A 22,234-nucleotide genomic window follows, 5' to 3' on the forward strand; every position below is an offset into this window, starting at 1 on the left:
CAAGAGGAGGGCGCAGGGGTACCCACACTGCCTGCTGCTTCCTGGGGGGCCCTGAGATCCAGGATGAGAGGCTGGAGGTGCCATGCAGGCATCCCTGTCAAAACCCCAGGCAATGTGTGTTTTCTTCCCAGGCTCAGGACCCCAGCTTGCCAACATCCCTCTGGCCACAGCTCCTGAGCAGGAAATCACATCAGCTGGATCACAGGTGACATGAGAAAAACCCCAATGTGGTTTATTTCAAAAGGACACAGGTCAGGAGAGGGAAATGCTCAAAACCCACATCTTTCCCTGGACACATCCACCCTCTGAGACACTGCACGCTTTGAGTCTGGAGAGAGTTGGCCCGGGCCTTCCCACTGAAACGACTTCTCTTGTTTGGCTCTTTGATACCCTCCCTGTGTCTATGGCTCTGGGCTGCTAGCTACACTGGCCCCCGGCCCCAGGATGGCTAGGTTTGGTGACACTTGGGCCAGTCTAGTTGATGTGGTAGATCTTGGGGGCATCGTAATAGGAATAGGTCATGTAGTTCATGTCCTTAATGCGCCACCAGTGGTCGGGATGGTAGGTGGCTGAGTAGGCCTGGGACCGGTGTTGGACACAACTGAAGAGCGCCAGGCTCCGGTCCACGGTCACAGTGGGCAGGTAGAGCTGTAGCTTGTCCAGGAGGTGACCCGGCCAGAAGAAATTGGGATGGGTTAGCTGCGGACCACTGGGCCTCTTCGCCTTCAGCTTCCTGAAGAAGGAGAAGACACCGGGACGGTTGTCATGGAGACAGGTGGCGGATGGGGCTGCTTCCCAGCGGAGCCCGCCCGCTGTGAGCAGAGTGGAGGTGCAGCACCGTGCTAAGCACTCTAGTACTCAGTCCTCCCAACAGTGCTGTGCGGTGGGCTCCGTTGTCCCATCTGCCTCACCAGCGAGGACCCGGAGGCCTAAGGAGGCTGAGTTGTTTCCCCAAGGCCACACAAGCCAGCGAGTGGCAGGGCACAGGCTTGACTGCCAGTCTGCTGCCTCTAAACCCAAACTCTTAAGTGCACACCGCCTGCTCTGCAGAGGCATTTTAATGTGCTGTTCGGAATGCAGCCTCTGGAGCCAGCACAGCTGGGTCCGAATCCCTGCTCCACCACTTAATAGAGATGTGACTTTGAGCAAGATAGTCAAACTTCCTGTACCTCAGTTTCCTCTTTTGCAAAATGGGAATGCTAAGAGTAACTTCATAGGGTTGTTGAGAGGATTTACGTGAGTTAACATCTGGAGAGCAGGGTCTGCCTAGCACTCCTAAGTGTCATTTTATGCCCCTCAGCTCCTGGGCACTGAGTCCCAGATGCTGTGCTACCGTGTACCCTGCAACATGCGAGTCCTGGGCACCTTCCTCCTACCCGCCCCCCTCCCAGAGTTAGATGATCACTACAGACCTGGTGAATTCCTCAAACTTCTTAAAGCTGACTTTCTTGATTTTCTTCAGCATGTTCCTAGTGGAGAAGAGAGAGAGAGGTATCTTATCAGGAGACAGGAAATCCAGGTCAGTGGGGCTTTGGGGAGTAGGTCAGTGTGACAGGGGGTCCACCTCTGAGTCCAGACCAGAGCTCTGAAAGGAGAACTTCTTCTACCTGGGTGGGGCCCTGACTCTGTCCCCCATGCTCCAGTGGAACACACAGTGCGCTGGGGTGTCTAGACCTCTGGGCCCCTATTGGTCAGGCAGACAGGATGACAGCCCTGGGCTCAAGGCCTGGCTGGCTGGGTGACTTGGGGCAAGTCACTCCCCCTGTGGAGCCTGGGGTTTCTCATTTCCCAGCACAGAGACCTCCCAGATGGTTATGAGACATGCTCAGTAATCTGAATCCTTTTGGGGCCCCTGACTCCCACTTGCCTTCCAGAGCTGAATCCAGCCTTGAGGACAAGGGTGGTGAAAGCTAACGCCCCAAACCTCAGGCCTGGCAGACATCACTAATTACCACGGCACACTTTCCCAGCAAGCCTGCATCTGGCTCCAGAATCTTTCACAATGCATTCAAAGAAGCCAATGAAACCAGTCCACTCCTGCCCCGGGGGACCTCTATCCTTTATAACTGTGGCCCACCTAAGCAGGACAAAAGTCACTTTCTCAGGTTCCCTAGGTTCATGGCTCAGGAACTGATGGCAGCCACTCAGGGGCTGGAAGGCAGTCACTAGGGGATCAGAAAGGACTCTCCAGGCCACAACCTGCCCGGTTCGTGCTCAGCTCTTCCCAACCAGGGCTGTGGACAGCCCCACCTGCAGACCTAGCCCACTCCTGCACTGGAGAACGCCATGACGGGGCAGGCTACAACAACAACAACAATCAGTGCTCGGTTGCTAACTGCTAAGAAGCTTACTTGCATTTCTCATTGGTCCTCACTGTGTGTGGTATAGCTGTTGTGCCCATTTTACAGATGAACATACTGAGGCTCAGTGAGTAAGGTAACTTGTCCATTTAACCGCTGGCCTGTTGGATTTCCACTCGGCTCTGCTGCATCCCACCCCTGCTGTTCTGGCCAGACTACCCTAGTAGGCAGCTGGCAGTGACCTACGGTGTGGTTCCATCTTGGGCCCCTCCCCCCCTCATGGTATCTGGTCAGCTGCCCCCTCCTCCCCCGCTCTGCAGGGATGCTGCCGTTCTCCAGTCTGCAGTCACCACTGATGCTGGTTCATAGCCTGCCCTGGGGTCACCTCCTGACAAAGGAGGACATTTTCTTAGAGGGGACTTGGGATCTGAGGGTCAGGGGGAGGCCCCAGTGCAGAGTTCTGTTCTCCTCCTGGGGGGCTGCAAGCCCACCTCTTGCCAGAGAAGGGGCTGCCATCACTGTCCTCTGCAGGGGCCCTAACACCCAGCCCATAATTTGTGAAGGGGCCTCCCCCGTTTCTCTAAGAAGTCCCTCTTTTTAACCTTTTCCAGAGAGCTTGAGGTCACATAGGATGTGGTCAGGAGGGTGGTTGCGTGGGAACGAGGCAAGGCGGCTGCAGAGACATGTGCCCGGGGACACATGGCCAGTCCATGGTGATCAGTTGGGTTGGACATGCCAGGTTAGGACACAGACACTGGCACAACATGACCCCCAGCCCCCCAGCAAAGGGGCAGTAGTGGGGCAGGGGCACAGGCAGGGGAGGAGGGGGCCAACACTCAGCTTGTCAGGCTTCTGAGCCACAGGTTTGGAAACGCCCTGGGATCGGAGCAGGGCCAGGTTCGGACTGAAGATCTTCAGGTCTGAGTAGTAGCCTCCCGGTTGCCGGATCGGACGCACCTGGTCCTTCTGCAAAATGATCTTGTCCCCCGGGTACATCAGGGCTGTGAGCAGCAAGAGAAATACAGCCTGTCAGCCCAAGACCCCTCCCCAGACTGAGCCTTTGGGGTAGAGCGGGGGGTTGTTTGTTTTAATAAATTCACATTTTTGTTTGAGAAGATTTTTCTTATATACATTTAAAAATTTTTTATTGTTAAATCACTGTAGATTCACAACACGTTACAAACAGTAGTGCAGAGCGTCCCCCAGGCCCTCTCCCAGCGCCCCCCTACGGTGGTATGTGCATCACCGCAGCACGCTGTCGTCGGGAAGCACGGCTGGTGCAGTACCGCTCACAGGACCGCAGATGAGGGTGCCTGTTCACAGCTAGGGCAGAAGTGGCCCCGAGGCTTGGGGGCAGTTAGGACGGAGCGCTGCCCCACACCCTACTCTGCAGGGGCGTCCTGGTCAGGAGTCCCAGGAGGAGGAAGGGAGGCCTCACCCAAGACTTCACTAGATTAACTTAGACCCAGTCGATGGCAGTTTTCTCCTCGTGCAGAACATAAGAAGCTCTGGGCTGGGGCTCCACCCTCCTGCAACTGCTGAGCAGGGCTTGTCCTAAGATGGTAACACACAAACATCTCGTGTTCTGGACACAGTGACGGAGGGTTATTCTCCAGGTTATTAATGCTGGTTATTGGGGCGGGGAGGGCAGGGATTGCGGAGCTGAGAAGGGAGGGGAGGGAAGGAGGAGACGTGCAATGTCAACATTTTTTAAAGGTTTAAATGATTTTTGAAAACTACATTAAAAAAATATATATATACACACATGACTTTAAAAAATGATTTACATAAATAATTTTGTGTAAATAGTAAAGAAAGACTGTCCTTGTGAAAGGACAGTCACTAAAATATTATTGCTGGTCAACTCAGGCTGGGGGGATTTTTATTTTTATGTTTTCAAAAAGTATAAGTGAGCATGGATTATCTATAAAATCAAGGGGAGAAAAATAATAAAGCTATATTCAGTGGGGACGGGAAATGCCTCGATGTTCTGGAGTTCCAGCCCATAAGCTTGAGACCTTGAACACAAGCTCTAGCCTTGAACACAGACCTGGAAATCCCCATGTTTGTGCTTCTTGGGCCACAGCAGATCACGCCTCTGTCATAAGGACAGCCAAGTGGCCAGGACAGTGGTCAGAGATGGACCAGCGTCTTTTCCGTCTAGACCAATCAGAAGCAAAAGGAAGCCCACCCACAGATGCCCCCATGTGCCCATGGGTGGTGGGATCCTGCAGACAGGTGAAGCTCACCTGTGTGCGGACCCAGGAGCCAGCAAAAGCCAGTGGTGGAGAGAATCAGTAGAGGCTCGATCCTCTGGTGGGGACAGACCAAGGGGCACGTCCGGGGGAAAGACCTAGCCCACAGGAGCCTTTGGGTGCCTGGCAAGCACACTGGTATTTTAGAAGACACAGCTGCAGCTCCACTGCTAGCCAAGACCAGGGGATGTAAATGATCCAGGAAGACAAGGCTCCCCGAGGGAGCAGGAAGGAACGATGATTTGGTGAAAAGTTGGTGTCCAGAGCTGTGGGGTCTCCTGCTGTCTCTGCCCTTCCAGCCCAGGCGGGCAGCAAGTGGCCGCCCAAGCGAGGGGTGTGCAGCATGTACAGGAGACAATGACCATTTAGGCTGGTTGGCCTGTGTTCCTGAAGGCCCTTGGTCACTTCCCCTTGTATAGACCTGTTATGGGCTGACTTGTGTCCCCCCAAATTCATATACTGAAGCCCTAACTCCCAGAATCTCAGAATTTGTATTTGGAAATAGGGCCTTTCCAGAGGTGATTAAGCTAAAATGGGCCATTAGGATGGGCCTGAATCCAATCTGACTGGTGTCCTTAGAAGAGGAAATCTGGACACACAGAGAGACAGCAGGGGTGCATGTGTACACAGAAAAGACCATGTGAAGAGACAGCCAGAGGGTGGCCATCTGCAGGCTAAGGAGAGAGACCTCAGAGGAAACCAACCCTGCTGGCACCTTGATCTTGGACTTCTAGCCTCCAGAACTGTGAGAAAATACATTTCTGTTGTTTAAGCCCCCAGTCTGTGGTATTTTGTTATGGCAGTTCTAGCAAACTAATACAAGACCCAAGGCCCTGTACATTTAGCACGTGTTTCCCTCCATCTGGGGGAAAAGATGGAAACAATCAATTGTGACTGTTAACTCTTGTTCTCAGGTAAGTCACACTACTCTCTGGGGGCCCCCTTTTCTGAGAAAGCCACATGCCCAGTATGGCCACAGCTCCTTCCTGCAGAGTTCCTATGGGAAAACCTCTGCCCTCAAGTGCCCCTCACTCTGTGTTTTTAAAGCACAGACAGCGACCTGCCCATTAAATATATAAATTCATAAATTTGGGATGCCGGCATTGCTACATGGTCACCAGGGGGTTATGGGGACACTCCCCTGTCCCAGAAGCACACACCCAGAGATGTGGAGGGTTCAGATCTGCTTGGATGTGTGAAAACACAATCCTTCCCCCACGCAGAGGGCAGAACCAGTAGGAAATCTCAGGGTGGAGACCTGTGGTCTGAGCAGAGAGCAAAGGGCCTCAGCAGAGCCTGTCTCCCGGTGCCTTCTTCCCTCCGTGTGGCAGAAGCACCAAGAAACAGGCCTGGCCTAGACAAGTGGTTTGGAACACCCAATGCATCATAGCAGTTACCACTTCCAGCCAGGCTCCCTCTCTGAAATTGGGATCCTTTCTTTGTGCCCAACCTCTGGCTGCCTCACCCGGAAGTCCTGTCCTGGCGCTTCCTGCTCTAGACTGGGGAACCCGGACCTCCAGGCCTGTGAAGCCCGCAGCCCTGCAGGGCTGTAAAATCCCATCTAACAGCGAACCAGGCGGGGCTGTTCCTCCCTCCACCACCAACCCCCCCCCCCGCCCGGCCCCGCAGTGTCCCCACCACAGGCCGCAGTGGCGTGCTTGGATGTGTGTCGGCTGGAGAAGGACAGACCTCAGGTGGACGCCATCCTCGCCCTGGCTGTGGGCCCCCTTGGCACCTTCCCGAGGACCAGCCCCGAGGCCCTTACCTCTCACGAGGACGTTCTCGGTCAGCGGGAGGCCGTAGGATTTGCAGAGCTTCCAGCACTGCAGGTAGACCAGAAAGGTGCGGGTGCGCGACCTGTTGATGACCGCCTCCATCTCCCCGTGGATGGTGGACGGGAGGCAGTGCTCATCAAAGTGCTTGTTTCCGCTGCGCACCAGGCGGCACTGCTCCGTGTACTGGATGGAGGGGATGGTGAGCTGTGGAGAGAGCAGAGGCTGGCACTCACTCCTCCGCACCTCCTGGCCCAAGGCAGACCTAGAGCCTCATCTACCTCTCCCCCCAGGCCCCCGTGAGGGGCGACGGCAAAGAATGCAGGTTCTGAAGTCTGGCTTGGGAGGAAAAATCACACGTGGTCAAAGTGACCCCCGGAAGAGCATCTGAATGGTCAGCGTGTGCAGTTCTGTGTGCACAGCCCCTTACACGGAAGCGCACACACAACTGTATCATACATACACTAGGCCCTAGAGGTGTCCTATCGAAACATTACATTCAAGTGTCTGGCTGTGTGGGAATTTAAATTAGGTGCAGCCGCCTGTGACTTTGAGGTGGAAGCCACGTGTTTAGGATGACAGAGCAAGGTACTGAAGGTATAGAAGAGGCCTGGGGAGTGTACAGCCACTTTTGGCCTTATTTCTTTGTAAGGAAAGAAAAAGTCTATCTTTTTAAAGCTTCTAAAATCAGCATCAGCTGTTAATGGAGGTCATTGCTTACCTTAGTATATATTATGAAGAAATGATTAAATAGCTATTTTGAGTATGAGAATGCATTTTTTTTTTTTTTGGCCTTGCTATGCGTCATGTGGGATCTTAGTTCCCCAACCAGGGATCGAACCCATGCCCTCTGCATTGGGAGCGCAGAGTCTTAACCACTGGACCGCCAGGGAAGTCCGAGAATGAATTTTTTACTTTTTATTTATTTTTTAAGGTTTTTTTTTTCTTTATTTTTTTGCCTGCATCAGGTCTTAGTTGCGGCACGTGGAATCTTCACTGGGGCATGCGGGATCTTTCGTTGCAGTACGCAGGCTTCTCTCTAGTTGCGGCATGTGGGTTTTCTCTATCTAGTTGTGGCACACGGGCTCCAGGGCGCGTGGGCTCTGTAGTTTGTGGCACACAAGCTCTGTAGTTGAGGCGTGCGAGCTCAGTAGTTGTGGCGTGCGGGCTTAGTTGCCCCGTGGCATGTGGGATCTTAGTTCCCTGACCAGGGATCGAACCCACATCCCCTGCATTGGAAGGCGGATTCACTACTGGACCACCAGGGAAGTCCCCCGAGAATGCATTTTAAAATAGAAATCTCTTGGGGCTTCCCTGGTGGTGCAGTGGTTGAGAATCTGCCTGCCAATGCAGGGGACACGGGTTCGAGCCCTGGTCTGGGAAGATCCCACATGCCGCGGAGCAACTAGGCCCGTGAGCCACGATTACTGAGCCTGCGCGTCTGGAGCCTGTGCTCCGCAACAAGAGAGGCCACGATAGTGAGAGGCCCGCGCACCGCGATGAAGAGTGGCCCCCGCTTGCCACAACTAGAGAAAGCCCTCGCACAGAAACGAAGACCCAACACAGCCATAAATAAATAAATAAATAAAATTATTTAAAAAAAAAAAAAAATAGAAATCTCTTGTTCTAATTAGACCAAAGTAGTTTCTGACGTCTACTTGAATCACTGCTTTGATGTAGTCAACTATTAATAAAATTTTCCTTGTTTTTGTTCAAAAATAAATAAATACAATAAAATCAGAATCAGCAAAGTATAGCTTATAGGTCAAATCTGGCCCATCACTTGCTTTTATAAATAAAGTTTTATTGGCACACAGCCATACTCATTTGTTTAGCTGTTGTCTATGGCTGCTTCCATGCTACAACGGCAGAGCCGAGTTGTTGTGACAGACACCACATGGCCTGCAAAGCCTAAAACATTTACTATCTGGGCCTTTACAGGGAAAGTTTGCTGATCCTTGCTCTAACATTCTGGGTTTTCTCATCATGCAACTTAATCAGATCTTAGTCAATATAACACTTACCAATACCTGACATTTTATTTTATATATGTATATATATACATACATATTTATACTATAAAAAGTATATAGTAGAGGGACATCCCTGGTGGCGCAGTGGTTAAGAATCCACCTGCCAATTCAGGGGACGTGGGTTCAAGCCCTGGTCCGGAAAGATCCCACATGCCGCGTGCACCACAACTACTGAGCCCACGTGCCACAACTACTGAAGCCCGTGCACCTAGAGCCCGTGCTCCACAACAAGAGAAGCCACCGCAATGAGAAGCCCACGCACTGCAACGAAGAGTAGCCCCCGCTCGCCACAACTAGAGAAAGCCCGTGCGCAGCAACAAAGACCCCAAGCAACCAAAAAGAAACAAAAAAAGTACATAGTAGAAAATATTTATCGATAGATAGTATTATATTAGTACTGTCTGCCTCCCTGACTAGACTCTCAGCTTCCTGGGGCCTGGGGCCGTTTTGTTCTAGGCAGCACCTAGAACAGTGCCTGACACATCACAGGCTCTCGATAAATATTTATTGGATGCAAATTAACTCATGTAACCAGTTATTCCCTTCCTTCACTCGTCACATTGTTTCTGGAGTGTCTACTCAGCGCCAGGCCCCAGGCCAGGTTCTTGGATTCCAGCTGTGATGAAGATGCAGTCCTGGTCTCAGGATGCGAAGTCATAATTAAAGAGTTGGAGGAAGGGAACTCGATACTTTCAGATGCATCATCTCATTTTATCTTCACAGAAACCTTGTGAGGTAAGTGCCATTCTTACGTACAGAAGAGGGAACAGGGAGGTAAGGAAGCCCCCTAAGAGCTCCCCCGGCCAGAAGGTGATGCAGGGGCAGTGGATTTGAACCCAGGCCTACCCAGTCTCCAAGCCCCATCCCTCCCCTGTTGGCGGGGGCACCTTGCTCTGCCGCTTCTTCTCGCGGTACCGCTTGCCCACATCCTCCATCTCCTCCAGGGTCATGGGCCGTGCCTCCATCTCGATGTCTACCACGGGCACGGTCAGCAGGTCCATCTTGAGAGGCTCTGGGGCTAAATTCACCTGCTGCTTCTTGGATGGACCCTGTGGGGAACCACTGTCCTTGGCAGATCTGTAGTCTAGGAGCAGAGGGAAGAGACAGAGGAAGGAGGAACTGAGAGGGTGCCCAGCCATGGAATCCATCAAGCAGTTAACCAGTGTCAACAAGCAGGTGCCCACGTGTCCGGTCAGTGCCATCTGAGGTGCACCTTGAAGGTGTCCCTTCTTCCGTTTCCACTGTGGCCACCCCCTCCATCACCTGCACCATGGCCACAGCCCTCCTGTTGCCATTCTCATCCTCTAGCATCCTGTTTCCAGGCCTCCACTGTCCCGGGCAGAAATGAAATCCTGGCCCTGCCACCTTCTAGTTTTGAGACTGTGGACAGGTGTTCAGCCTCTCCGAGCTTCAGCTTCCTCCTTGCAAAGCATGAACAGTAGCCCTGACCTCCCGGGACTGGAAGGAGAAAATGACCTAATGCTGTGGGTAAATGACGGTAGAGCTTCGCAGCCCACAGGGGGTGCCCCAAACCCACCGCCTTCTCCCTTGTAAGCCAGGCGTCCAGACTCTTGATGCTGCTGCCCCTTTAAGCAAAGCAAGAGATACCAAAGTCTGCTTACCTTACCCACTGCTGCTCTCCAGGGAAAAGGAACTCAGTGAGGACACTGAGATAGCACTGGCCAAGCAGATACCTGCTCTTGGCTCTTAGGAAATAATAGGTCCCAAATACCTTTGCTGCAAACGTGTACCATGGTGCACTCTGATCATTCACCAAATAACTTGCAGCCAACTACGCGGATAACGATAAGCTTCGGTAATGCATAATGAAAAGGCAAAAAGAGTGTGGGTGGGAAAGCCCACCCAACTCGAGGAGACCTCAAGGATGCACCAGACACAAAGGGTACAGGATCTCATTACAGTGGGGGCACTCAGGTTCCCTGGGGTTCTGAGAGGAATGGAGACCGTGCCTGGGGTGACGGTGCCTCGGCCTGGAGGCTTGTTGAGACTGGAGGTCAGAAATCTCACTACCGGACTTCCCTGGTGGCGCAGTGGTTAAGAATCCGCCTGCCAATGCAGGAGACAGGGGTTCGAGCCCTGGTCCGGGAAGATCCCATATGCCGCGGAGCAACTAAGCCCGTGCGCCACAACTATTGAGCCTGCGCTCTAGAGCCTGCGAGCCACAACTACTAAGCCCGCGTGCTGCAACTACTGAAGCCCGTGCGTCTAGAGCCCATGCTCCGCAAGCCCCCGCTTGCCGCAACTAGAGAAAAGCCCGCGCACAGAAACGAAGACCCAATGCAGCCAAAAAATTAATAAATTAATAAATAAATAAATTAAATAAATAAATTAATTAAAAAAAAAAATCTCGCTACCCTGTGGGACTGAGGAGGGGATGCTCTAAGGGAGCCGCCTCTAAAAGAACCTACCCGTGAGGAGGCTGAGCACCCAGCTCAGTGTAACCTTGAACTCCAGAGACCCTGTCCACATCTTCACCTCTGTAAGGAAACCCCTCTGCTGCCCTCCTAGGGCTTTTACATGACCTCAGGGAGGGCCAGGAGGTCCCCCCATGTCCACCCTCACAAACGTGTCTGAAATTAAATTCCTGCCAACCTGGAGGGTGGGGACAAAGCAAGATTTGTTTCATTTAGAAGAAGAGAGATGTGTTTATATTTGAGAAGGACTCTGGAATGGTGGGTAGTAGTCAAGGGAGGGCTTTAATTTTATCTATAGTTGTTCAAATTTTTTTTTTTTTTACAATAGCGGCACTAACAATAAAAAACCAAAGAACAAACAAACAAAAAACATGATGTACCCTGTGTTGTAAATTCATAGGCAGAGCTACGGCTGGTTCATTTCTAATTTGCCTCTGTGCTTCGTCTGGGTAGATGTGGCTTCACAAGCACACAGCTTGGCAAATGGAACTTGAGCTGTGCACAACTTATACAACTGTTCACGGCAGCCCTGCTAATATCCCTGATAGTAGAATACCAAAGTAGATCTTCCAGTAAACTCTAAACATGTACTAATTCTAGTTTCTGAATTCTAGTTAACTTTTTATCAATAATATGTAGATTAATAATAGTGGGAAGGCCTTGGACCCACATACAAATGGAAAGGCTTGCCGTTTGGGTCAGTTCTCAGCCTATCAGGTGGGCTTTGATGGGCTAAAACCACCCTTTGAGAATCCTCCTTTAAGGACAGGGTTGGGCTTCATTCATCTTTGAACAGACCCGGTAGCTGGGCACTCAAGAGAATATCTACCCCGCAGTTGATCTCTGGGCCTGGAAATACCAGAGGGAGGCTTGGCCCACCTACAGTAAGCCAGAGCTGGAGAACACACTCAAGTGAGCCAAGGCTGCCTCCATCACACTGGCTCCCAGGATGCGGAAGTGGAGGCACGGGGGTGGAGGTGGATATGTACACTCTGTTGCAGTTGCCAGGGTGCTTTTCTGCTGAGCCAAAGACCACTGCTTGTAGGTGCTGGCCAGGCTATCCCCGGTGATGCTGTTGTGCTTTCCCAGAGAGCTGAGATAGATCACGATGTCCTCCACCTCCTGGCTTTTCAGAGGGACTCCAACCTGAGGAGAGAAAAGAAGCCCCAAGGTGGGCGGGCAGGCTCCAAACGTCCTGCCAGGACGGCCAAGGCCTTGCCAGCCTGGCCTCACCTCCCCGTCTAGTTTCATCCTCAGCCACTCCAGCTCACACCCAAGGTCTCTGCCCAGGAGCTCAGAGCCCTTCCCCGGGGCCCTGAACACACCCTACACATTCTCACCCTCTGCCTTTACTCAGACATTTCCCACTTCCTGCCTGAAAAACTCCCATCCCTCCTTCAAAACCCAGTCCAGACATATCGTCATCTTTGCAGAGTCTGTTACTTCTTCCTCTGGCCTCCCTCCCCACTCCATTCCAATCTCAGTGACAGCCTTCCTGTGCTGGACTGGAAGAAGGGTTTCACATCTGTCGTCCTTGTCCATGAGGGACACATAAGCCTCCCTGAGCTGAAGTAAAATAGAATCAGAAATCGGATACACATTACTTCTTTAAGGATGGTGAGCAACTTCAGAGAAGTAAAATGCTTGCCAGCAATACCGAATATTCAAGAAGAAAAGTTTTAAAGGAAATACAACTTTGTCAGCTTCTTTAGACTGTAGATATTATGCACTGAGCTTTACTTAAAGAAGATCAGAACTCACCTGGTCCTAAAGGATTTAATGTTTTATCTTTTTGGTTACATTGATTAACAACCCTTTATTTTTTGTTGTTTTAAATGCTTTGAAATTTTGTTTAGATAATTACATGTCATAAAATGATAGTGTGAAAACTGGTGATGATTTAAGACCATAAAAGATGTAGCATTCCCCTTCCTAAAGTTTTTTTAAAAGGTATCTTGTATTCAAAATATATAAAAGCTTAATTCACCCAGACCAGGAGTCAGCAAACTTTTTCTTGAAAGGGCCAGATAGTAAATATTTTAGGCTCTGGGAGCCACGTGATCTCTGTCATCACTACTCAACTCTGCCCTCCTAGCATGAAAGCAGCCATGATGATATGTAGAATAATGAGTGTAGCTGTGTTCCAATAAAACTTTATTTACAGGAAAAAAACTTTTATTTACAAAAACAAGAGACTGGCTGGATTTGAATCCTGGGCCATAGTTAGCAAACCTCTGCTAGACCAATAGAAGGGATGATGGGAATGATCTACGTCTGAGGGATCCAGTGGAGGAACCACTCACCACATGTGACTACTGAGCACTCCAGCTGTAGCTGCCGTGACTGAGGAACTGGATTTTTCTTTCTTTACAACTAATTTGAATTTTTGAATAACCTGCGAAAGTGTGGTCCGTGGACCTCCACCATAGGCATCGCTGGGAGCCTGTTAGAATGCAGCATCTTGGGGGGACTTCCCTGGCGGTCCAGTGGTTAGGACTCTTCGCTTCCACTGCGTTTTAACAAGAAGCTGCATTTTAACAAGACAGAAGCTGAGACAGAAGCTGCGTTTTAACAAGACAGAAGCTGAGACAGAAGCTGCGTTTTAACAAGACCGCAGGTGAGTCATATGCCAATGACGGTTCCAGAAGTTCTAGAAGGTTCTAGAGGCAGGACTGAAGGCCCAGCTCTCTGTGCTCAGTTCTGGGGTGATTCCCCAAGCAGCTGGCTGGTTATGGGGCTGGCTCCGCAGACCTCCCACTCAGGTAGGGCCTTTCAAGGTCAGACAGGTGCCGGGTGGCCTTAGGGGTCTGATGGGGCCTCAGGTTAAGCCACATATTCCAGTCCGGCTTTATAAGTAATACGGCTGATAGTCGGAGCAGGATCTGGGGAAGGGGTGGGGGGGGGAGGGGAGGGGGGTGCATGGGCGCCCTCTACCCCCACCTCAGGCCAGCCTTGGGGGCGGGGGAGGCACTTACCGCCTTCAGAGCCGTGATGAACTCCTCCCTGGAGATCCTCTGGTTCTTGCCCTGCTCCACCTTGTGAAATACCTCCTGGATCTTGATCTTGTGGCTACACAGGTAAGAGTACAAGGCCGACAGGGCAGAGGGTTCGGGCAGTTGTAGCTGGGGCACTTGCCGGTGGAGGGGTCGCAGGCTTTTCTTCTGAAAAAGGCAAGAGAGTGGGGTAAAGGGGAGAGTTTGGGGGAGACAGGCCGATGGAGCTAGATCCCCAGAGATAGAAATGGGAGAGAGAGAGTCTGAGCCACCCTGACCAGACAGCAAGGTGGAGGGCAAGGAGCACTGGATTCCGGCAGGTGCGTCCTGCCACGGGACGCCTGGGAGATTTTGCTTCTCTGGGCCTCCAATTTCCCATGAGAAACAAGAGGCTTGGACAATATGAGAACTAAAATTTCATTCGTAACCACATCTCTCCTGTCAGACCAGTCAGTATTATAATCGCACTGGGCTCTCGGTGCAAATACCTGCCCCTGGCCGGAGCTTCCTGGGCCCCCACTGCCCACACCTCCCAGCCTCTGCCCCTGCTGGGCCTCCTGCCTGGAATACCTCTCCTTTCTCTTCCTGTCCAAATCCTACTCCTCCTCCATTTCCAGGTGAACGGGAATACAGTTAGCCCTCCGGGTCCATGGGCTCCACATCCACGGATTTAACCAACCACAGATGGAAAATATTCCAAAAAAAATTCCAGAAAGTTCCAAAAAGCAAAACTTGAATTTGTCATGGCTGTTGGCTGTCAACTATTTACATAAAATTTACATTGTATTTATAACTATTTACATGGCATTTACATTATATTAGATATTCTAAGTAATCTAGATATGATTTATCCTCCTTATACGGGAGGATGCTTGTGGGTTATATACAAATACTCTGCCCTTTTATATAAGGGACTTGAGCATCTTCAGATGATGGTATCTGTGGGGTCCCCCCCCACAGATGCCGAGGGAGACTGTACTTAGGAATAATGTTCCTTTACTTTGGTGCAGCACTTGACAGTTTACAAAGGGCCTTGCCGTTCCCTAGCTTATAGCTCCTCAGTGTCCTACAGTCTATTCATGGCCTGTGGCAAACTGTAGAGTCCTTAATCTGCTGTGTCCACCTCTGCCACTAGCATGGAACACCTTGAGAGCAAGACCATGTCTTATTTAGCTACATACCCCACCTCCTATCCTTGTACTCAACAAAGCCCCCAGCCCTCTGCAGGTAGGCAGTAATGGTTTGCTGAATGAAGAAAACAATGCTGTGAATTCGGTATTAGGTATTAGTTTCCCTTTTTTTACAAATGAAGAAACAGGCTGAGAGGTGAAGTGACTTGCCCGGGCTCACACAGCAGGTAAGCAGCGGAGCTGGGTTTCTAACCCAAGTCCTGTGCTTATACCTAGATGCTGTGCTGCTGGCAGGAAAGCGTGTGTTGGACCCATGAAAGTTGACTTTTGACTATGATTACACCAAGGACTGACGCTGAAGTTTGGGGGCCAACCCAAATGACATCCGTAAGTCTGCAATAATAATAAAAATGACAAACATTTATTGAGTGCTCACGATATGCTCAGCACTGTCTCAGGCACCATATATAAATTAGTCCGTTTAGATGTCACAGCGGCCCTAGGAAGCAGGCACAATGGTTATCCCCACGGAACAGTTGAGGAAACTAAGGCCCAGATCATACAGCTAGGAAGGAGCAGAGCTACCTGACCTCTTATGCCAGCTTTACCTGAACTGGGAGAAATTTCAAGTGTCTGTATTGTAAGGAAATGTCCCATACAGTGTCTGTATTGCAAAGAGTTGGAAGATGAGGGCTTTGGTTACTGACTGCCATTTACTATCCCTATGGGCTTGGACAATGTAGGCCTCACTGAGCTTCTATTTTCATATTTATAAAAGGGACTTATATATATAATATATATAAATACATATACAAATTTATAAAAAATTTTCTTCCAACCTCCCAACTGTGATCCTCACAATAGCCTTGTGAGCACATGCTGGCACATATAGGCCCTCAACAAATGAATAAACCAATGAATGAACAATGAGGATTTAAAATGCCCCACAGATGAATGCCAGGGATGATTCCTCCCAGGGTGGTTTTAAGATATAGTCACAAATTCTTCAACCCTCCTCCCTTCTAAGGTGGAGCTCAACCCCCTTCCCCTAGAATGTGGGCAGTATTTAGTGACTTGCTCCTGACAAACAGACCGCAGTGGAAGTGATGGTGTGAAACTTCTGAAACTGAGACCTCCTGAGACGAGGTCGTAAAAGGCACTGCAGCCTCCTCCTTGCTCTCTTGGACCGTTTGCTCTGGGGGAAGCCGGCTGCCATGTGGTTAGGACACTTGAGCAGCCCTGGGAGAGGCCCACGTGGCCAGGAACTGAGCCCTCCTGACAGCAGCCAGCTTGGAAGCGGGTCATCCTGCCCAGTCAAGCCTTCAGATGTCTGTGGCCCAGGCCAGCATCTTGAGATGAGAGCTTGAGCCAGTGCCATCCAGCTAAGCTCCTCCCAGGTTCCTCATTCTGAGAAACAGTGACATAATGAACATCTGTTGCTTTAAGTCACCTTGCAGGTATTTGTTATGCAGCAATAGAAAACAAATACACCTTTTCAGGACTTCTGTTTGCTCCCCTGGGACTGGGAGGGGGATGGTGGGTGGGGTGGGGGTAAAAGATCCCCATCCTGCCTACTTCAAGGGAGTGAAATGACAGCATGCCCCTAACACCCGAAGTGTCTGCATCTGGCAAATGGGGCTGCTCACCTTGGTGTCTCTGGTAGTGGCCAGCTGGCCCATCAGCCGGGCCTCGTGCTCCTTGTGGCTCTCACGTAGGACCTTGGCCTCCGAAGGCGTGAGTCTGGACTTGTTCTGCAGCCACCTCTCTATGTTGCCAAATGACTCCAGGTCCTGCCGAAACGTCAGCCTCTGGGTCAGCCAGGCCCTTGGGTCCTCTGGCTGTTCTTGGATGTCCCCAACTTCCAGGGCTTTGGAGCTGGGGGTGGGCTTGGGGGGAGCCTGGGGTTGGGGGGTGGGATTGACGGGCATCAGAGCCTCCTTTCGAGGCAAGATGATGATCCTCCTGGGGCTCTGAGGCAGATGGAAGTCCTCCTGCTTGAACTGCTTGAAGCAGTGGGCGATGACCGCTTCAGGGTTGAACATGGGCTCCTTGCTGGCGTTTTCATCGTCAACCAAGGACTTAGACTGGTAGAACCCTGGAAGAGGGTTAAAAGGTGAGTTCCTTTCAGGAAGAGGACCAAAGGAGTCAGGAAGGAGAAATGCTTCAGCACCAGGCTGGGCATCAGGGCACCTGGGTTCCAGGCCTGGCGTTATTGTTGCCTTGCTATGATGATGAAAATAATTACATCTAATGTGACTGGGCACTCCCAACAGCAGGCACTATGCTAAGAGATTTATATGCTTTCTCATGAACCTTCTTAGATTCTAATCTTACTCCACCCCACTCCCGACGCCCCCAGTACTCCTTGGCAATCAGAATGATCTTTTTAAAATGCCATTCTGATCTGGTCTGATCATCTGAGGCAGCTTAGTGCCGTAAAGCGCAGAGGCTTTGCAGCCAGAACACTCCAGTCTGAGTTCCGGCCCTGCCGCTTACTGGGGGCATGATCACTTATCCTTGCAGGGTCTCAATTTTTTCATCTGTAAAATGGGGATAATGATGGTACCTACCTTATTGAGTGGTGGAGATGTTTAGAATCAGTTCAGTTTGTTCACAATAAGTGCACTGTTATTATTTTTTTATATACTTACCCTCCCCCCATTTTGAAATACTTCCATGACTTTTCATAGTCCTCAAAATAAAGTCCCATGACTCTCCTCCGCTAACCTTTCCTGCGTCATCACTTGCCTGTCTTTCCTTACCCTGTCCAGACGTCTTGGCGTTCTCTCTGTTCCCTGAATGATCCAAGCCCCATCCTGCCTAAGGGTTCCGCACACTCTGTTCCCTCTGCCAGGAATGCTCCCTCCCCCATCCATCCCCTCCTCGCTCCTCCTCATTCTCCACGTGTCAGACCAAATGTTCCCTCTCCAGCTTCAGGCTGTGTTATATCCTCATGTTATCTCTGTACTTTTCCTTCAGACCACCTATCATAAGTATGTAAATCAAGGGTTGCAAACTGGCAGCCCTCATACTGAATGAGGCTTAGGGTCCTGTTTTGCTTGACATACTTGTTTGCTTGAACTTTTCCAGTTTGCACTGTGTTAGGCTGGGGCACGCGCTCTGCAGCTTGCCATAGGCCTCACCATTCCCTATCGTCTTACACACAGCTCATTTCATTCAGTAAGGGCTTGGTTCAGGCAGACAGTTGCATTTGAAACCCCTGGTGCAATTACTTGGTTTATTTTTTTCCAATACACTGTGAACCGAGATCTCATCTCTCTTGTTCCCTGCTGGAGTCCCAGCACCTCCACAGTGCCAATATATAGTGGGAGCTCAGTAGATATTTGGTGAGTGAGTGAATGACAAGTGGACAGACCTAACAGGTTGGCATCATGATTTACACCCATTTTTACAGATAAGGACACCGAGGCCCAGAGAGGCCCAAGGTCACACAGTTGATTAGTAGCAGAGCTGGGACATGAACTTTGGTTTGTCTAGCCCCAGCGCTCAACTCTTAGCCATTACTTGATATTACCCCAGGCTGTCACCTAATCCTGCTGAGTCTCAATTCTTTTTTTTTTTTTTTTTTAATCAGACATCAATTTTATACACATCACTTTATACATGTCAATCCCAATCGCCCAATTCAGCACACCACCAAGTCTCAATTCTTATATGCCTAAAATGATATAAACTCTCCTCCAGCAACCTCCCGAAACGATTATGAAGATCAAATGAATAACAGGTGTCGGAATGTTCTAAAATTCAGAAGGGATACAGCATTATTATTAAAAATATTGTCACCATCATTTTCCTTCTAAAACCAAAACTCTCCCGCTTAAAACCATTCTATTGCTCCCAGCTGCCTCTAGAATAAAGTTCAATCTCCTTAACTTAGCCCCACCTGTCCCACCCACCCCTGCCAACCCCTCTAATTTCTCCAGCTCCTTCTCTCATTCCTTCTGCCTCACCTTGTATTTGTACCCAACCTAAGCTGTGGTTCCGTAGTTCCCCCTCCTGCCCCCCACAAACCGTGCTCTTTCCTGTCTTTGAAACACGCTTCTGTCTCTCCCCTGTTCACTTGATTATTCCCTACTTAGCCTTTGAGGCTCAGCTCAGGCATTACTGTCCCCGGAAGCATCCCAGCCTCTCCCTCGTGCCCCTCTGGGTCCCCATAGCCCCTACGCTTAGCCCCCTCATAGCATTTACCATATTTTTCTGGATGAAGATACTTTTCTTTCCCAACAGCCTGTGAGTTTCCCAATGGCAAGAACTGTGTCTTACTTCCTGTGCATCCCCGGTACCCAGCCTGGCACAAAGTGAACAGTCAGTACATTTGTTAAGTCCCTTTACAATGCCCATGTATTCCTTTCATAGTCAGAAAATAATTAAAGTATGTATACATCAATGTGGACAGAAGTAAGTACTTCTCAACAACCCATTTATCATTTCTTTGTGGACAAGATGTTCGGTACGACTGAAAATTTAGTCATTCATCAAACCAGCATTTACTGAAAGTTACCCAGTGCTTGGTACTGGCTGGGTGCCCAACAGGCAGTATGCTGGCACAGAACAAGGTGGGGTAACCAGAGGGGTTACAAGGTGGTTTCAGTCAGGGGAGAGACGCTGACTGAGGGATCTGGGAGGTCATCATGCAGGAGGGGACATTGAGTGTGCTTTCAGAATGAGTCGGGTTTCAAGGGATAGAGGGGCCAGCATGGGGATCGATCAGGGTGGGGTTTAGGGACTTGAGGGTTACTAAACAGTTTCACAAATTGGAAGCACGTTGTGTGCGAAGGAGGAGGTTAATGGAAAATACAGTTGGAGTGATCTCCAGCACCAGGTTCAGGGGTTTAAACTGTACTCTGCAGCCCATGGGAACACATTCAAAATATGCTCCTCACTGGTCTCGCCCCTTCCACTTGAGCCCCCCCTAGACCCCAAATCCATGATCTGCCTTTAGCCAGAGGCGTCCCTTCCCCCTCTGAAACCCTGCAATGGCTTCACTGAAATGGCTTCTCCTGCTCTTAGAATAAACGACCCTCTTTCACAGTGGCCTGCAAAGCTACCTTGCTGGGGCTCGGCTCCGTTTCCTCCCTAACCTCCCCGCACTCTCCTCCCCTTCGAGAGCGAAGGCTGCAGGCCCACCATGCCATGGAGCTTGCATTCTAGTGGTCTTTGGGGTCCTCTGTCCGTTGATAGGAAAGTGAGGAGGGCTCTTAGAATAAAAGAGGTCACCATGTGGTTGTGGGTAGAGCCTGTGTGAAAATGTTCCCCAGGGATTAATGAGGCCAGCTCTCAGCGGCCAACTAGTCCCATTGCCTGCCCAGGTCAGGGAACTCTTTCTACAATGCCCCTGCAGACTTTGCCTGTTTGTATACCTCCAGTGACAGGGTGTTCTTTACTTAACATTGTGAGGGCCTAATTCCAACTGCTAGAAAAGACTTCTTTATATTGACCCAGAATTTGTTTCCCTGGAATTTCTACGACCCTTGGTCCTAGTCCTCCCCCACTGATGCCCCAGAAAACACATTTGTTCCCTCTTTTCTGGGACAGCCCTTCAGGTGTCTGGAGACAATTCAATACTTCCTTGAAATTCTCTTTTTCTCTTGGCTCCTGATATAAATCTCTCCCTAAGTTCCATCCTACCTCTCTGGCCACTTGTTCTTGGCCTCTCTTTTCCTACCCACTCCTAAAATGTGGAGGCTCCAGGCTTACACTTGGGCACTCTTTCCCCCCCCCGCCCCAAACACTCTCCTCCACTCTCATTTCTGTGGCCCTCCATATGCAGAGGACACCCATACCAATATTTATGACTTGGAATTAGCTCCAACTTTCTACATACAGTTGCTCCTAAAGCATCTCAACTTGTACGGCCTACGAGGATCTCCAACTCAACCAAGACTGAACTCTTTCTAAGTTCCCCATCCAATCAGCCCCCTCTAGCCTGGCACCTTTCCCTCACCTCCCAGTATCTTTGGCCTGGGAATTTGGGACAGTCCCAGATCGCTCCACTCCCAACATTGTGAGTTTGCCAATTCAGACTCTGCATTTGCTGACGCTCCCAATCCAATCCTGTCATTCTCAGTGGCTTCCCCATCTCCTGGCTCACAAGATCTCTCCTGATCTTGACCCTTCTGACCCCTCTTGCCTCTCATCTCCAGCAACACTCAAACTACCAGCAGTTTTCTGAAGACCCCATGTCTCCGGGCCTCTGTGCATGCTGTTCCCTTGGTCTGGAATACCTTTCCTCCCCCTTTTGGCTTGGATAATTCCTTGTATCCTTAATTTAAGCTCCAGTGTAAAGAGCTCTCCAGGACCTTGGAACCATTCCTCCCCATCCTCTGCATTTAGCAGACCTCTTACTCCTGGGTGTCACCCCTGGACCCAGTATTATCCCTTCTTCTTCTGTAAGTATCCATTTATCTGTCTTTCACCTCTGAAGTTGCAGTGCTTGTCAAAGACAGCAAGCTATCACCAAAATTTTGAAGACTGATGGTCTTCTCCATGCCTCTTCTGCCATACTGAACACACTAATGTCTAGCGAAGAAGTAGGGCCAGCCAGAGGGCCTGGACACCTTTCCCGGGCCCATGGGTTGGGCCGCTGGTTCCAAGCCAAAGCAACTCGGCCTGCTCCTCCAGCCCGGGCAAGGAAATCTGAGAAACATGCACGACCTGCCCCCGACTCCCTGGCAACCCCGCACCCAGAGAGAGGACGACACAATGAGATATCCGTCCCTGTCCTAGCCCTCACCCCACTTGCACCCGTCCACCCGGGGGTTGAGGGCTTCCTGGAGCTGGCGTTGATTCCCGGGAGCTTAGGGTGAACTTACGGAGCAGAGACCGAAACACAGCCTCGTACGCTTCAGAAGAATAGTCCATGGTCGCGGCGCCGGAAGCGGGTGCTGAAGAGAGCGTGTGAATGTGCGTGTGTGTGTGTGTCTGTGTGTGCTTGCTTGCGCGGGGGTATGGGGTACCAGAAAAACAGTAATACCAAGTTTGCAAGAGACCCGTGACTTGCAGAGCTTGGCGCAACTGCTGCCAAGACTACGGACGCCCCGCGCTGATTGGCTGGGTGCCGCCACGTGGCCGGAGGTTAATGGAAAATACAGTTGGAGTGATCGGGGAGAGGATCCGCCCGAGCCGGAGACCCCGACAGTCTCGCTCCATTCGAGGGTCCTGGGAGGGGCCGCGAGGAAATGGTGCAGAGCATCCGGCTCCGCAAAAGACAGGATTTCTTAGGTTGGCCCAGTGGTCCTTGAATCTGGAGTAATAAATCCCAGGTTTTCCTGTAAACCGTAGGGTCTCCAGCAGGT

At 50.7% G+C, this 22,234-nt stretch overlaps 1 protein-coding gene across 1 annotated transcript; it reads right to left on the reverse strand.

Annotated features, from left to right (window-relative positions):
* Positions 1-474: 474 nt before the first annotated feature.
* EFCAB12 (EF-hand calcium binding domain 12) lies at positions 475-21,800 on the reverse strand. Its single transcript, XM_061195603.1, has 9 exons — positions 21,752-21,800; positions 16,565-17,013; positions 13,771-13,956; positions 11,785-11,941; positions 9,248-9,444; positions 6,321-6,534; positions 3,142-3,301; positions 1,413-1,469; positions 475-733 (listed from the first exon to the last, which is right to left on the reverse strand). Exons 1-9 carry the CDS (start codon positions 21,798-21,800, stop codon positions 475-477), a joined length of 1,728 nt encoding a protein of 575 aa, XP_061051586.1.
* Between the last annotated feature and the right edge of the window lie 434 nt (positions 21,801-22,234).

Source organism: Eubalaena glacialis, chromosome 7 (assembly GCF_028564815.1).
Source record: "Eubalaena glacialis isolate mEubGla1 chromosome 7, mEubGla1.1.hap2.+ XY, whole genome shotgun sequence".
NCBI lineage: Eukaryota > Metazoa > Chordata > Mammalia > Artiodactyla > Balaenidae > Eubalaena > Eubalaena glacialis.

Excerpts from the sequence above, each read along its gene's own strand:
- EFCAB12 (XM_061195603.1), bottom strand. The coding sequence starts at position 21,800 with ATGGACTATTCTTCTGAAGCGTACGAGGCTGTGTTTCGGTCTCTGCTC. Across the intron at positions 13,957-16,564 it reads CCACTACCAGAGACACCAAG|AAGAAAAGCCTGCGACCCCT; the intron begins GTGAGCAGCCCC and ends TGCCTTTTTCAG. Across the intron at positions 734-1,412 it reads AAGTTTGAGGAATTCACCAG|GAAGCTGAAGGCGAAGAGGC; the intron begins GTCTGTAGTGAT and ends CTCCTTCTTCAG.